The sequence below is a fragment of the Orbicella franksi genome, chromosome 14 (genome assembly GCF_964199315.1).
Source record: "Orbicella franksi chromosome 14, jaOrbFran1.1, whole genome shotgun sequence".
NCBI classification, from domain to species: Eukaryota; Metazoa; Cnidaria; class Anthozoa; order Scleractinia; family Merulinidae; genus Orbicella; species Orbicella franksi.
In genome coordinates this window covers 3,652,176-3,667,618 of record NC_138158.1, presented here as the reverse complement: position 1 = coordinate 3,667,618, position 15,443 = coordinate 3,652,176, and the positions used below count along the sequence as shown (strand labels likewise).

At 39.1% G+C, this 15,443-nt stretch overlaps 2 protein-coding genes across 2 annotated transcripts in view; one reads left to right on the top strand and one right to left on the bottom strand.

Moving 5' to 3' along the window:
* The window catches only part of LOC145467895 (uncharacterized), a 195,093-nt gene that overhangs the window by 68,331 nt on the left and 111,319 nt on the right, over window positions 1–15,443 (bottom strand). The gene's annotated exons all lie outside the window — the stretch shown is intronic.
* Window positions 8,120–12,520, top strand: LOC145467593 (adiponectin receptor protein 2-like). Its single transcript, XM_081451167.1, has 5 exons — window positions 8,120–8,152; window positions 9,401–10,019; window positions 10,537–10,724; window positions 11,401–11,594; window positions 11,954–12,520. The coding sequence occupies exons 2-5, from the start codon at window positions 9,478–9,480 to the stop codon at window positions 12,068–12,070; spliced, it is 1,041 nt and encodes a 346-aa protein (XP_081307293.1). The 5' UTR covers window positions 8,120–8,152; window positions 9,401–9,477; the 3' UTR covers window positions 12,071–12,520.

Genomic DNA, 15,443 nt, shown 5'->3' with positions numbered 1-15,443 from the left:
CAGGCCCAGCGGTGGTAATTAAAACCTAAATTTGCACAAAAATGAGAAACTACCTTTATAACCTTTGTAACTCCTACTGTTTTCGCCTATAAAATCCTTATCTGCATGGCCGGCTTCTGTGTGCTGTGACAATCGTGGAAGACATCGCCAAAGGAAATTGAAGAAAATTACACCAAACCGCGAAAAACCCTTGGTTTAGGCATTAGAAGTATAGAATAGAAGCCATTACTTTAGTTGGCACGATTTTTTTGCACTCTTTCATCAATGCCAACCCTAATTTTTTCATTATTGTTATAGGCTTAGGCATAGTCAATAGAGGGGACTGGTTACGAAGCCCAGTAAACATCAAAGGAGCTAACAAAGATGTCAAGATTTATATTGGAAGGTCCAAGACCGTGCACAATCTCTTGTTTTGCGCTCATACACTATGCATGAATTACGTTCCCAACACGTTTTTTGTGCACGTCGAGGCCAAAAAAGCGAACAACTATTGTGTTTTGTGCACGGTCAAGGCCAAAAAAGCGAACAAAAACATAAAACAAAGAACTTTGTCGGGTTTCATAACCATTCGGATCCCCTCTATTAACTATGGTTTAAGCAAGAGAATGAGGTAGAATGGTTTGGGTGAACTGATAGTATCAAATAAAAGCAAAAATCTTTGTGTTTATCATTGTGTTTATCATTAGCTTCCGAAGCTTTTCATTTTCTTTGCAAAGATAGACACTCTGCAGGGGAGAAATACAAAGATAACAACGACCATACCTTGTCTCACTGACGCTGCTTAACACATCTGTATGAATGTTTTTTGGGAGAAGCCTAGTTTCAAATGATATAAAGAAAGACTTTTGATGTCCTCGATACAGTGTTGATGAGATAAAACAATTCACGATTTCTCAAACACTATGTTCATGAGCGAGTTTTGACGCAACAAGGAATGACGCGCCAAACAGGCTGCTGTTTCCTTCAGCCATTTTTATTTTGTCCATTTTTTCAGTGGTTAATTATTCTTTACAATGAAAAAGTGAATTAATTATTTTTCCTGCATGATTCGGCTGGTTATTGGTCACCTTTAGTGGTAACATTACAGGAGTTCTTTTGTGATCCGTACCTGCAGGTTTTGTTAAGTATCAATTGCAGTTCTGTAATTAGCATGCATATGCGAATTATAAACTTAAAATTTTAGTTTTGGTAATCGTGTGAATGCGAGTGCAATTAAGGACTTTCGGTAAGAGTGATATTTGAAAATTCTCTCAAAATTGTACGAGCCTTTGGGCCAGTGAAATTTGAAAGAATTTTCAAATATAACGAGTAGTTTAAACCCTTAATGGCTCGAGCATTTATATTATTACTCATTTATAATATGACTGAGAAAATTACGAACGCGCACACGTTAATTTGCACTGCAGCTAGTGCAAATGAAGCCAATCACAGTGAAGTAATTTTCGCCGTCAAATAATGAATTTAGTAGTGGTTTTAATACCTGGCTCAACATGCGACATTCTTGACTGTTAAAATCATTCAGTTTCAGTAGTGTATCTATACTAAGTTGAATGTGATTTTTCTCATTTCAGGAAAGTTAAATACGAGTATCTTTGCTTTGGAACAGCCAAACACTATGGGGACGGCGCGCGTTAGTCCCGCAGACAACACTTTATATAAAAACAAAACAATCATTTTTTTCCATAGTCATGCAAATAGCCCTGAACATGTAAAAACATTTCAAACAGCCTTTGACAACAAGGTCGTTGTTTCCACAGTCTTTCTTGAATCAAGCCTTCCTCTCATGCAGTTGGACGGTATCTTCAACCGTTAATTAGCCGAAGCACACGATCAGTGCGCACCACGCGGGTTTTAAAGCTTTATCTACGAAGTATGTTCGGTTTAGCCTACAAATTTACAGAATTTGCATTGCTAAAAGCATGCTGCCTGTGGTAAAAGATCGTAAGAGAAGCGTAATGTTTTTAAGAGTCCCTGTCCATAAAAATGGAAAATAACACGGCAAGGGTCGAAAATTCGATTTCGCTCATATTTTTATGGTAGATAGGCTAGGGCATGACAAAAACTACTGCATAGTTTTTTTGACAAAATATCCTTTTATTTCAAAGAAATATGCAAATTACCAAATTCCGTTAAAATCGTCATTTGACGCACCATTTTATTAAACAAGTTTGAGAGCCTCGCATGCAAAACCACATCATTCTTCCGTTTTTAAAACACTCAAATATTTTTGTGCAATGTTTAAATGTGTACTGGGTTGATTTTAGGGAATGTGGCGTTGTCTTTTTGGGTGCACAATAATTAAATTTCGAAGACATGTATTTCATTCACTTAAAAGTACTTCGTGAATATAATTAATTTTCACCATGTGCTAAACCTTCAAATGGACCAAGCTTCTGGTGGTTGAATCGCAGAAGGATGGTCTACAGATTCCTGTAAAAATTTCTTTGGGCAAATGATTGTGAGCGACGCGAGAGCTTTTCAAAGTACGTCAAAAATGCAAATATTTGACCATCAGTCGTCAAATTTCAATTTACGAGTTAGACGTATATTTTAGCATGCGCCACATGACTTGACCTATGTTAAGCTGAAATAGACACAGAGCTGATAATTTCGAAATGTTCTAACCTTATTTGATGTAAAAGGCAGGTCCAAAGCCGATTTGACGTGTTTCTAGTCGATCTCTCACCATTCGTCGCACGTAAAGCAGATGTTTGCTTTTGTCTACACGAGGTTAACGTCCGATGTACGTCGCCTACTGTCGACCTATTATTGGTCGAATACTATGAATCTGTGACCATCTTTCTGCGCATATGAACACCACTGCATCTAGGTCTAAAACGGCTGAGTCATTTGTAGATAGTTGCTTGCTTTGCGCTGCGCCAAAATATTGTGTTTGATCGATTGCTGATCATTGCTGATAAGCGTGTCGGCGCAGCACAATCTTGCAGCCGTTATTGTTCGTCACGCAATGCTGTCACGGCATATGCTGCACATTTTGATCTATTTTGTATAGAGTACTCTCAGGATAAGTGAAACAATTTAATCATCGTTCATCTGTTTTTTCATATATGTAAGAAAATATGTGTATATTTATATAATCATATTCTATAGTGTACGTGGCCTCGGTCCAAATCACGTTTGTTGTACGTTCTGATGTTTCAGACAACAGCTGATAAAGCTAGTACCTGTACTCAATAGAATTGTAAGAAAATCGCCATAAAAAAAATTATAGATTAATGAAGCAAGAACTAGCTGAAATAAAAATAGGAAATCACAACGTGTCTAATTCGTGAGAAAAACAGACTAAATTTAATTAGTAATTACGTGAGTAAATAGCCCTGGCCATGCCATTTTATTTGGCGTATTTTGTTTGCTCAGTGGCGAGGCATTGGTATGTAACAGAAAATAGAGGACTGTTTTCAATACAGTCCAAAATTATCGTCAGTGAAATATTGTAAATAAAACACCTATTGACCGGTTACCTCCGCGGCCATCATTTGGTCATTCCGACAAGGGTTTCATTATTGTCTTTACCCCTATTAAGCAGCCACCCAAAATTTAAGAACTTTGTTTTGGAAAGGGCGATGGCAGATAAGAGTCTGAAATTGAAGGTGCATGACGAGTGATAATTCAAACACACGTCTATCATGATTGTATTGAATTGGCTCCATGTTCACCAAGAAATTTATAGCCCGATAGTGCCAAATTAAATATTCAAGGTACACCAACCTCTATTTAAGCGGCTAGCCCCATTAAGCGGTCGCCACCCATTTTCCCGAGGGTAGCCCACTGTGTTACATGTAAACCAAAAATAATTGCATAGCGCGAAAAGACCTAGGTATGAGTTTAACGTTACTGTATTACGCAGGGGCATGGTAGGTAGCGGTGGTCGAGTAAAAGATAACAACAGGGGCAATGGTAAATTATTAATTCTTTTCATTTCTTAATTTAATCTCTTCCTACTCAACACGATTGTGTGCTCCCAGTGATTCCAAGCCTTACGGAGCCTTACGTATTAGGATAGAAATTGTCCCACCCCTACCCCCTAAAATGGGATGACAGAATTGCGTGACGAACAAGGAACCGCTGCAAACAAGGATTCAAGCCATCAAACCATGATGATCAAACGTAATATTTTGGTGTAGTGCAAAGCAAGCAACTATCTACGAATGACTTAGCCGTTTTTGACTTAGATGCAGTGGTGATCATATGTGTCGAACGAGGGTCACAGATTCATCGTATTCGACCGTTAAATAAGTTGACAGTTGGCGATGTACATCGGACGTTATGTAAACAAAAGCAAACTTCTGCTTTTTGTGCGACGAATGGTGAGAGAAACACGTCAAATCGGCTTTGGACCTGCCTTTTAGAGCAAATAAGGTTAGAACATTTCGAAATTATCAGCTCTGTGTCTATTTCAGCTTAACATAGGTCAAGTCATGTGGCGCATGCTCAAATATACGTCTAACTCGTAAATTGAAATTTGACGACTGATGGTCAAATATTTGCATTTTTGACGTACTTTGAAAAGCTCTCGCGTCGCTCACAATCATTTGCCCAAAGAAATTTTTACAGGAATCTGTAGACCATCCTTCTGCGATTCAACCACCAGAAGCTTGGTCCATTTGAAGGTTTCGCACATGGTGAAAATTAATTATATTCACGAAGTACTTTTAAGTGAATGAAATACATGTCTTCGAAATTTAATTATTGTGCACCCAAAAAGACAACGCCACATTCCCTAAAATCAACCCAGTACACATTTAAACATTGCACAAAAATATGTGAATGTTTTAAAGACGGAAGAATGATGTGGTTTTGCATGCGAGGCTCTCAAACTTGTTTAATAAAATGGTGCGTCAAATGACGATTTTAACGGAATTTGGTAATTTGCATATTTCTTTGAAATAAAAGGATATTTTGCCAAAAAAACTACCCAGCAGTTTTTGCCATTCCCTAGCCTATCTACCATAAAAATATGAGCGAAATCGAATTTTCGACCCTTGCCGCGAAATTAAGAATTTGTCTGATTTTTACAGGCAGGCACTCTTAATTTTTTGAATAAAATCCAGGGAAACGGGCGACGTGGACCATTGTGCGATGTACAGAATACATGGAACAGTCAACGGCCGAGGCATCGTTGAGTTTTCAAGTGTCAATTTCTCGTATCGAACGTTTGGCTTGCCTGTCTAATTCTCAGACCAGTTCTGACCAAGGTATCAGTTAAACTTCATCCAGAATCTTAAATGAAGAAAGCACGACTCCTTGGTGAGTGTTTTCTTCATTCTCAAGCGTTCTTAAACGACAGGGTGTTGTATTCATTTTAGCTCATTTTAGCCAAAAGAGCCTGCATTTCTGCGGTTTCAGTTCAATAAATCACAGGTGGGATGTTGGTAGAACACGAATTATGCATGTTATAAAGAGAGCTTACAAAAAGCCAAGGCCAAATGTCATACTGTCTTAGACAAGGTGATGATTAGTCAGTATACTGCTAATGATTATTTCACTACTAAACCACGTGCAAATTATAGAAAAAAAACAAACAAACATTTTTATTTCTTGGGATTTTGGAATAAAACTAGAAATTGTCAGTGATGAGCAAGATTTCTGGTTTTCTCCCACGTCCCGCTTTGGTTGATCACACCGATGCAGTATATAACAATCTTATAAATTCGTTAAATAATGCCTAAATGATTCAAATTTCTCTACTTGTGAATATTTTGAAACTGTATTTGTTTACTTATTTACAGTGTCCCTAATTAGCACAACAGTGCTAAGTACATTATTTGACACTTAAATCAAGTTATTTATTTCTTTTAGTTATTATTTTATACCGCTAATGGCCAAACGCAAAAGAAACTTAGACATATGACCAAGAAAGTTGCAATCTGCCCATCAGTCCAAAATGACAGCACTGTTTAATTAAAGTAAAGTTCAGACAAACTTTATCGCGACATGTAGGGAGCTTAAGCAAACCGCGACGGTAATGGCAACGAGAAAGGTTTAATGAGCAGCTGTGCACGTGCGTTATAAACTTTTGTAGCTGTCCTCTGCAATACAACAACGTGACCAAGATCTCCGCATTTCGGAGAACATGGGCTGCTAATTTTTCGTAATTCCTTTTGGAATTGATCACTGACATTAGATATTATTTGGGTAGGTATTTTAGACAGATCTTCGTTCTGAACAGATGTAGACAATTGCGAAATTCGAAGGTAAAATATATATCCATTTTTAACTGGGCGTAGTCTTTAGCGTCGACGTCGGTATAATGCTTAAACTTCCTAACCTCAAAACAGAACAGATTGTCTAAAAGCAGCAGCTACATGAGTTTTTCCTTGTCGTTTATTGTATTAATTCTTGTGATTCCCGCGTTGGGTAGCAGTTTACAATACCCTGCGTATGATTATAAATTCGCACCTGTCAAAGCTTGAAAACTTTCTAATTACACAGATTATAAACACATGATGGGCAATAACAATTCTCGTTCGTTGTAATCTTGAACTCTCAAATATCTCCACTAGGATATCCTCCTCAGTCTTGGAAATTCTCCAGTACTAGAAAATCCATTTTAAGAAAACAAATTGTGCAACGGATGAATATTCAAAAGTGGGGGATTTTACATTGACTTGTGGATTATTTTGACAATTACAAGTCTGACGACGTATTTAATTTGTTTTTCTACCGTTTCGTTTTAATTTCATTAAAAGTAAATTTGCATCGGACGTTTCGCCCGCAAACCAAATTTAAACAAGAATCGTTTGCTATTGTACAAATCATGGCTGTTAATGATTTGTCATAAGAGATAATATTTTTTTTGTGTCTTTACTTTTTACTTCGTCAAGGCGTTTCATGATATTTAGATCAAAATATTAAGTACCAAACTAGGAGCACTTTAGTGCATTTAATTTGTGCAAACATGTTTAAAATTTCACCATTAATGCATTGCTTAATGTATGTAATGTGGTTATAAGGTTTTATTGCGGGAATAAACATATTGGTTTTCAAATCGTGTGAAATGCTAACTTATAAACTGATCTATAAAGGCTGTTTTTTGAGTATTGCTTCCCTTTTCGTTCGTAGTCTTCGTTGAACGAAGAAGGGATAATTCAGCTCAGAATACTGAAACATAAAACAGTCATGGAGTACGAGAAGTTCAAAGCGATGCATAAAGTAACGAGTTGACTCTAAAGTTGGGCGACCGTCGTTCAGTGTTTGGTGGCATAAATTGGATATTAAAATGATGTCTGAGCCAGAAGTCAGGTGAGCCTTATCTGTTTATTTAAGGTAAAGCCCGGTAACATTATCTTTAGTTTGTTTCGAACAGAATGTAGAAGAATTTAAACCGTGTAGAACTGAGCTGGTTTGTTGAGATCGTATACTGTAGCTTTAGCGGTCTGCACAACCAGTACCATTAGTAACCACATTAGGAATTGTTGCTATTTCACTCAAAGGTGTCAATTTGAATATTTAATAAGGTTTCGTTGGAACAATTTTCAATAAAACTGAAGCTATCCATTGAAAACTCGAGCTTATGTCAATGGAAACCCGAATTTGCTTTCTGTCTAGACAAAGTTTTGACTGCATCCGGGTAAGGTATAGACAGGAGCCAGAGAATGCCCGGATGGTCGGTCTGAGATGACGAAATGTGGTATTCCACCAAAAACTATAATCACACCGTGCTCGACTTTAGTTGATAAACATTCTCACCTATAGCTTGGAATCTAGACTAGCACTGAGTGATTTATAAAACTAGGAAAAAAACGGCGATTAATTTAAAATTTAACTATAATTTTTTTCATCTTGAGTCCGAGCTAGTTTTGCTTGAAAACCGAAAACAAGTGCTTGAGAGCTTGCTTTACCATGGTGTTATTATAGGAGTGAAAATATTCATACGCATGTCGCGGTGATGTGTTTGAATGATTTATTAAACATAGTCTGGAGTTCTTTAGAGATTAAAGTTAAGACCCGGCTTTGTGCGCTCTCTATTGTCCGAGACGTCATTTGCTGAGAGCGGAAACTCGATACAATTCTGATTCAGGAGATCCTGTTCATAGCTACCTTTGTATCACGAGGCCGGCCGTTCATTACAATATATCAACAGCGCCGAAACAGACCATGGACCTGCACGGACATCGGAGATTACCATAAGGTATGTAACTACAAACACACCGAATCAGTCAAAGTGTGAAACGAGTATATAACTTGACAGTTTATGATCACATCAATTAAGACACAACTCGACCATTATTTTTATTGTGCCAGTAACATAACCTATCTTTCATTATCTTATGCGCTCAGGGGATTCGATTCAATCTCCGTGGCCTCAGTAACGCCGGTATAATGGAATCATACTCGGAATTACCAGTATAAAATATGCGCACCGGCTTTATGTGAACTTGTTTTAATGCTTTCCGCGAAAAGACCGTAAAACGCTTACCTCAATGCTTCAAAAGAGAGCAGTTTAGCCCGTTTGAGCCACGCGAAGCCTCTTTTATTGACTTCATTGTTATTGCATCTGGTATTTATTGGCTTAAGTTATTGATTTGAATGAATGATGCAGTGATGAAATACTCGGTCAGGGTCTAGCGTCAAGAGCCCCCTCCCTACCTACCCCCCTAACAAAAAAACAAGTCCGCGCAAAAAGAAGGTAATAACTGCCAAGAGTTAATTCATTGACTATCATTCGAGCGTCGCCAATACACGAGAGTTGACAACACTTGTGCGGTGCGAGAGCGAAAACTCTCGTCGACTGTTATGAAGTTTAAGCATGTTTAAATTCGACGACAGAAGTAGAGAGTTTATGAGCGAGAGTGACGAGTTTGAGATGAAATAAGGGTTAGAAGCAAACGAGTTTAAACTTTTGGCTTCTCTTGCTAAAGTTTGGAACTGCCAGTCAAGCTCCGCCCCAAATAATCCCAGTATTTGCGTTTGAAGCCGTCATTTTTCGCCACGAAAACGGATAAAATATTTTCCATCCTCACTTTTCTCTCGGCTTTGCTTTCTGTCCGCACTGAAAACAGCCCCAAAACAGAAGCGACATTAGCGTTGTCAGAAATTCGATTGTAACGTATTTCCGTTTCCGAAAAAGCTATGTTTTGGTGGTGGAAAACGTCGTTTTGTGTGAGCTATAGGTCAAGCTAGCCGACGGAAAAAAATTGCGTTTTTGAATTCAAATTTATCCAGGCTAGTGCGGACTTGAAAACAGGTGAGATTATTAATCAGCACAACGGTGCGAAAACAAGTAAATGAGCTCACTTAATTGCTCTATTATACCGCAGTAAGTTAACATTTGAAGCAGGAGAACTAAACCCGAATTTTTTTTGCTGTTCATATTACCAAACCTAAAAACTCTGTTTAGTTTGTTCATGAAGTATTCCTTGCATGTTTCATTTTGTAGGTCTTCATGGTGAAAACAGAAAAAGAGTCTTTGCAAGCTAACGGTAGGAAGTACTGTATATTAACTCCAGAAAAGACATGTCCGACTATAGTGAAAAAGATAAACAGAAAAATTCAGAGGAGAATGTACAAGAAAGCATGAATGGTGCTGCAGAGCAACTCAAGATTGTTTCACCGAGAGCCATAGAGTTAGTACCTCCTGAAAGATATCTTTTACCTCAGTATGAGCTATCGGATTGCCCAGAGCGAACCACAGAACCCTCAAGAAGGAAACTTCTGTCCCACTCTGAACTTCCGGAATGGCTACGCGGGAACGAGTTTTTATCTCACTTCCACAGACCGCCCATGCCATCCTTTACATCCTGCTTCAAGAGCATTTTTAAAATTCACAGTGAAACTGGAAATATATGGACTCACTTGATTGGTTTTATTATCTTTGTTTGCATTACAAGTTACATGCTTTTACGACCAATCACTGCTTACCCCCCATTTCCTAAAGACTGGCAGGAGAAGCTTATATTTGGTTGTTTCTTTGCCGGTGCAATCTTGTGTTTGGGTATTTCGTGGATTTTTCACACCGTCTACTGTCACTCTAAGGTGGTTTCCAAGATATTTCGCAGGTAAGGTTTAAACGTAGATTAGAATCAGTCATTCATTCAGTTACTCAATCAGGTAGTCAGTCAGTCAATCAGTCCGTCCGTCCATCAGCCAGCCAGCCAGTCGGTCTCGGTCGGTCCGTCTCGCCGTCCGTCAGTCAGTTATTCAGCCAGCCAGCCAGCCAGCCAGTCAGTCAGTCAGCAAGCTAGCCAGTCAGTCAGTCAGTCAGTCCGTCCGTCAGTCACTCAATCAGTCAGTCAGTCAGTCGTCAGTCTAGATCTGCAGTAAGTCAGTCATTTAGCCAGCCAGAGAGTCAAAATATTTTTGCTGTAGTAAAAGTTACAGTTACCTCACTGTTATTAGTTTATGTAAATGTATGAAAATGTAAATCTTATTTATAGTGGTCATGCACTTAGCTATACAAGCACTAAGCTTTGATAGTTTATCATTAAAATGCTTCGATGTAAAGTTTCTGTTTTCCATGTTCATACTTTTCATTACTTGGAAAGTGACTGACATTTTGTACTATTGTTTTTTAAGACTTGACTACTCAGGCATTGCTATCTTCATTATGGGATCTTTCATCCCTCCTCTTTATTATGGATTCTATTGTTCAAGAGTTCTCAAGGTCGTTTACATTTGTCTGATCTGTTCTCTTGGTATCATTTGCATCATCGTTTCTTTGTGGGACAAGTTCAACGCTCCTGAGTACCGACTGTTGAGAGCAGGTAAGGTTTTTATATATTTTTTTAGAGCATTTGTGGGTAGCGTTTTCTTAGACGTCGTATTACGATGCTTTTGCAGCGTGTCTTCTTTAGAAAGCAGAATGTCTCGTCAAGGATGTAATTCCCTCAGGTAGAATATACTTCTCATGCGGATGCTTCTAAGACATGCGTAGTCACTCAGACATATGAGGTGAATTCGATCGCTCGCGAGTAGAACAACAATTGAAACAACTTTCACATACTCAGACATTTTGCTTCCTGTGAAAGTGGAGATTAGCAATAAATGAATCGATCTTTTGAAAGAAAAAACGAGGATCACCAGACATCTAAGAGAGGCAAATCCGAGGCAAAGCTATTTCAGCGTCTAAAACTCTATAACTTGTCCAGTTTGTTACTCTGGCACTTAAAGCGTGATGTAGCAACATGAAATCCGTTCCCAGTAAAGGTGCGCACAAAACCCAGGCGCTGGACTTGAATGCAATGCACGATCTAGTATGGCCTACAGAACACGTAGTTTAGCGGAGCAAAGGCGAGAATGATTCTCGAGAGCGAAGTGCGAAGGCGGAGTGCGAAAAAAAAGCGCTTGTTGTCGAGCTCCCAGCCCGTGTATCACGTTCGCGCTATGCCCAGCTAAGCAGGCTATGTACGATCAGTAACCTTACAATCATGTGTTTTACAGGTCTAGTAATTTCTTTTGGATATTCTGGATTTATTCCCGCCATTCACCTGATAGCTGAGTACGGTTTGACGCTAGCTTATCGACAGGCGGCCGGTGGATGGGTATCTCTCATGTGCCTCTTGTACACTGCCAGTGCTGTCATGTATGCTACAAGGATTCCTGAGAGATTTTTTCCCGGCAAATGTGACATCTGGGTGAGCAGATAACTTTCATATTCTAGTGTCTCTCTTTTCGTTGCTTCAGTTTGTATAAGCCAAGAGAATTGGCTCCCCCGTTCCACTCACTCCATTTGGCGAGTAATTTTCAGCGGGGCGCTAACTTCCAACGAACAGGGTCGCTGCATGCGCGTGTAACCCAGAGGTGACCTTGCTCGCAGGCCAGCGGATACCATCAGCCACAATCAAACAACGAGTTCCTGCCGACATACTGGAAACTAAAACTCAAAAGAAGTTTTTGCTTAACAGACCTTTGAAAAGTCTGTTAAGCAAAAACTTTTATCGCCTACCGATTTATCCTTTTGTCACATTTAAAGTATCGTTTCTATCTTCTTTAGTTCCAGAGCCATCAGATCTTCCATTTACTTGTTCTGGCTGCAGCGTTTGTTCATCTGTACGGAATCTGTCAAATGGCACAATACAGGTTTGAGCAGGGAGCTGTATGCGAAAAATGAGTTTCATTGAATATACTGCGAATTTTTTTTTCTATCAAGCTTAACAAGTGGATTCAGAAAACGACAGATGCTATCAGGACAGCTGCGAAAGCCGAGTACCGTACGGAAAAAAATGGCCAGATGCTCCTCTGAAGGAATACAATTCAGTTCAATTTAAATATTATGGAGAAAGACTAGAAACTTATTGTAAAAGAAATGATTGAGTAGTGAAAAACTGATAATATACGGACCTATCTTTAAGTCTGCTGGAAAGACGTTTCGTATTCTTCAACATACATCCTCAATTCAATTTAAATGCTACGGAGAAAGACTGGAACCTAATTGCCTGTACATTATCAGTATTTTTTTTATTGATTTTTTGGAAGTCTAGGGATGACACTATGAGGATAAAACGTGTCTTACTAGACATTTGAATGTGCGTATCACCGAACATTTCTACTTGTTATTTGAACTCTGATTCGCCCTAAGGGCTCGCCGAAGTACTGCAGCCAAACTTTTAACCCGTGTTTTGCGTTGCGCTATAGATATTTACTATAGTGCACAAATAGTATTAAATTTACAAATGCAAGGCATTCCCAAATACAGCTTTTAGAAATTTTCAAAAAGAAAACCAATTTCAACATTTTCTTGGAAAATTTTTCAACATATTTGGTCTCAAAATACAAATTTCCGCGATTTAAAAAACCTTTGAATTTAATTGCTTACTTGGATAATTTATACCCTTTGCTATTCGTTAACTTCAAATTTGTATTATCTGTCTTTGATTGAGGTGTATACTGAGTATATAAAATGCTGGTACAAATTTATTTTACTCTTGTCAGTGAAATAAAATAACATGAAGCAACAGCAACTATTGCCATTTTGAAGTAAATTTAGTAAAATTATCTTTATACCGTCTTTTTAATAACGTCAAGTTCAGAAATCCTAATACGTAGTACATCTGCACGAAAATCTGCGTACATGACCTTAACTTGATATGACTAATCCAGTCAGGCATCGCGCGGGACTTTCGCGCGCGATTCATCCCTGGTGATACAAACATCTCAGTTTTTTTCGCCTTGAGTCCTTTTGTACTGAGTGACATCGCGCGCGTAACTTGACTAATTTTCTTCTGTAGTAAGTGGCATCACGCGCGTTGTTTCACTTGATTCTTGATTCCTTCTGTAGTGAGTGGCATCCCGCGCGTAATTTCACTTGATTCCTTCTGCAGTCGGTGTAATCACACGCGTTATTGACCTTGATTCCTGCTATAGTCAGTGTCATCGCGTGCCTAATTTCACTTCATTCTTACACTGTAATCAGTGGCATCGCGCGCGTAATTTCACATGATTCCTTCTGTAGTCAGTGGCAGGGCGCACGTAATTTCACTTGATTCTTACTGTAGTGGCAGTGGCACAGTTGATTCCTTCTGTAGTCAGTGACATTACGTGCATAATTTCACTCGATTCCTTCTGCTAGTTAGTGGCATCCCGAGCGTAATTTCACTTGATTCCTTCTATATTCGGCGTTATGTTGAGCTTGATTCCTTCTGTAGTCAGTGGCAGCGCGTGCGTAATTTCACTTGATTCCTGCTGTAGTCAGTGGCACATTTGATTTCTTCTGTAGTCAATGACATCACGTGCGTAATTTCACTCGATTTCTTCTACTAATCAGTGACATCTCGCGCGTAATTTCACTTGATTTCTTCTATAGTCGGCGTCATCGCGCGTGTTATATTGAGTTTGATTCCTTCTGTAGTCAGTGGCATCACGCGCTTAATTTCACTTGATTCCTGCTGTGGTCAGTGGCATCACGCGCTTAATTTTGTTTGATTTCTTCTGTAGTCAGTGGCATCACGCGTGTAATTTCACATGATTCCTTCCGTAGTCAGTGGCATCGCGCGCGTGATTCCAATTGATTTCTTCTATTATTACACATTGAACTTACTATCTCTTTTCTGATTGGCCGAAAGCGTACAATGAATTTTCGAAATCAGCGCCTGTGACGTCATCTAGCTGCAGATTATACAATAATCATTTCAAGGCCACTCAAGGTCACGGGTAATCATGTCCTGTGTAACCGCGGTGCATGATTTTTAAAGGCCGGTCCTCACTGGCGACGCAAGCATAAGTATAAACATAAGCAGTAAGAAGCTCATATGCTAGTGAGGACAGCCGCGACTTAAGCATAGCATAAGCTTTCTTCTTATGCTTAGGCTTATGCTCACTGAGGACATGTTGACATAAGCATAAAGTGCTCGCTGATTGGCTGATAGTCTTACGCTTATGCTTATGTTTATGCTTATGCCAACATGTCCTGACTGGACGCAATAGCGACATAGGCATAAGCATAAGCATAACAAGAACGCAAGGTTTTAATATTCTTATGCTTATGCTTATGCTTATGTCGTGGCTGTCCTCACTAACGCATAAGCTTCTTTTATCCTTATGCTTATGCTTATGTTTGCGTCGTTAGTTAGGACCAGGGATAAGGGTAATACACGTTATTCCAACATGGCCGCCATTTTAGTATTCTTTTGTTTACTTGAAAATGAGCCCTTGTTGCCTCGTTTAAGGAAAAATATTCTTTTGAATTTCGAGTTTAAGAACGAGGCAAAAAGGGCTAATTTGCAAGTAAACAAAAGAATACTTAAATGGCGGCCATTTTGGAATAACGTGTATCATGTCAAGCTCGCGCGCTTTGTGTTTGTGTTTGTGTGCTTGCCGTCAGTGAAGAAGCAAAAACATAACTTCCATTTTTTTTCGTTCAATATATAATAAAACAATTGTAAGGGTTATCAGCCTTAGCCTTCGACTGGTAACTCCTACCTTGGTTGACCTTGATTATTCTGGATATCACAAAACCTTATCCAATAATTGTTTAAAGACAGTGGCATCGCGCGCGTAATTTCACTTGATTTCTTCTGTAGTCGGTGGAATCGCGCGCGTAATTTTACTTAGTAGTCAGTGGAACTGCACGTGATTTTATTTGACACCTGTAGTCATCTGCAACACGCGCGTAACTTGACTTGATTCCCTCTGTAGTCAGTAGCATCACCCGGGCAATTTCACTTGACTCTTTTTGTAACAAGTGGCATCGCGCGCGTAACTTGACTTGATTCGTTCATTAGTCTAAACTCGTCATGTGACTGAATGTGCCCCAGCTAAAGCTAGGGAATATCCGGGTGATATTCGCCAGTTTTCAAAACTGCGCGTGCGCATATTTGAAGGATAATAAACACAATAGCCTCCATCTGGCGCGAAAATATGTAAATAACAGCCTTCATTTGGCGCAAAAATACCCTCGGATATTTGTTCGGGACATTGTCTGTTCCGAGAAGCAAACAGTTTTCCGAGAGGGTAGCTCGAGGAAAAACTGTGAGCTTCGAGGAACA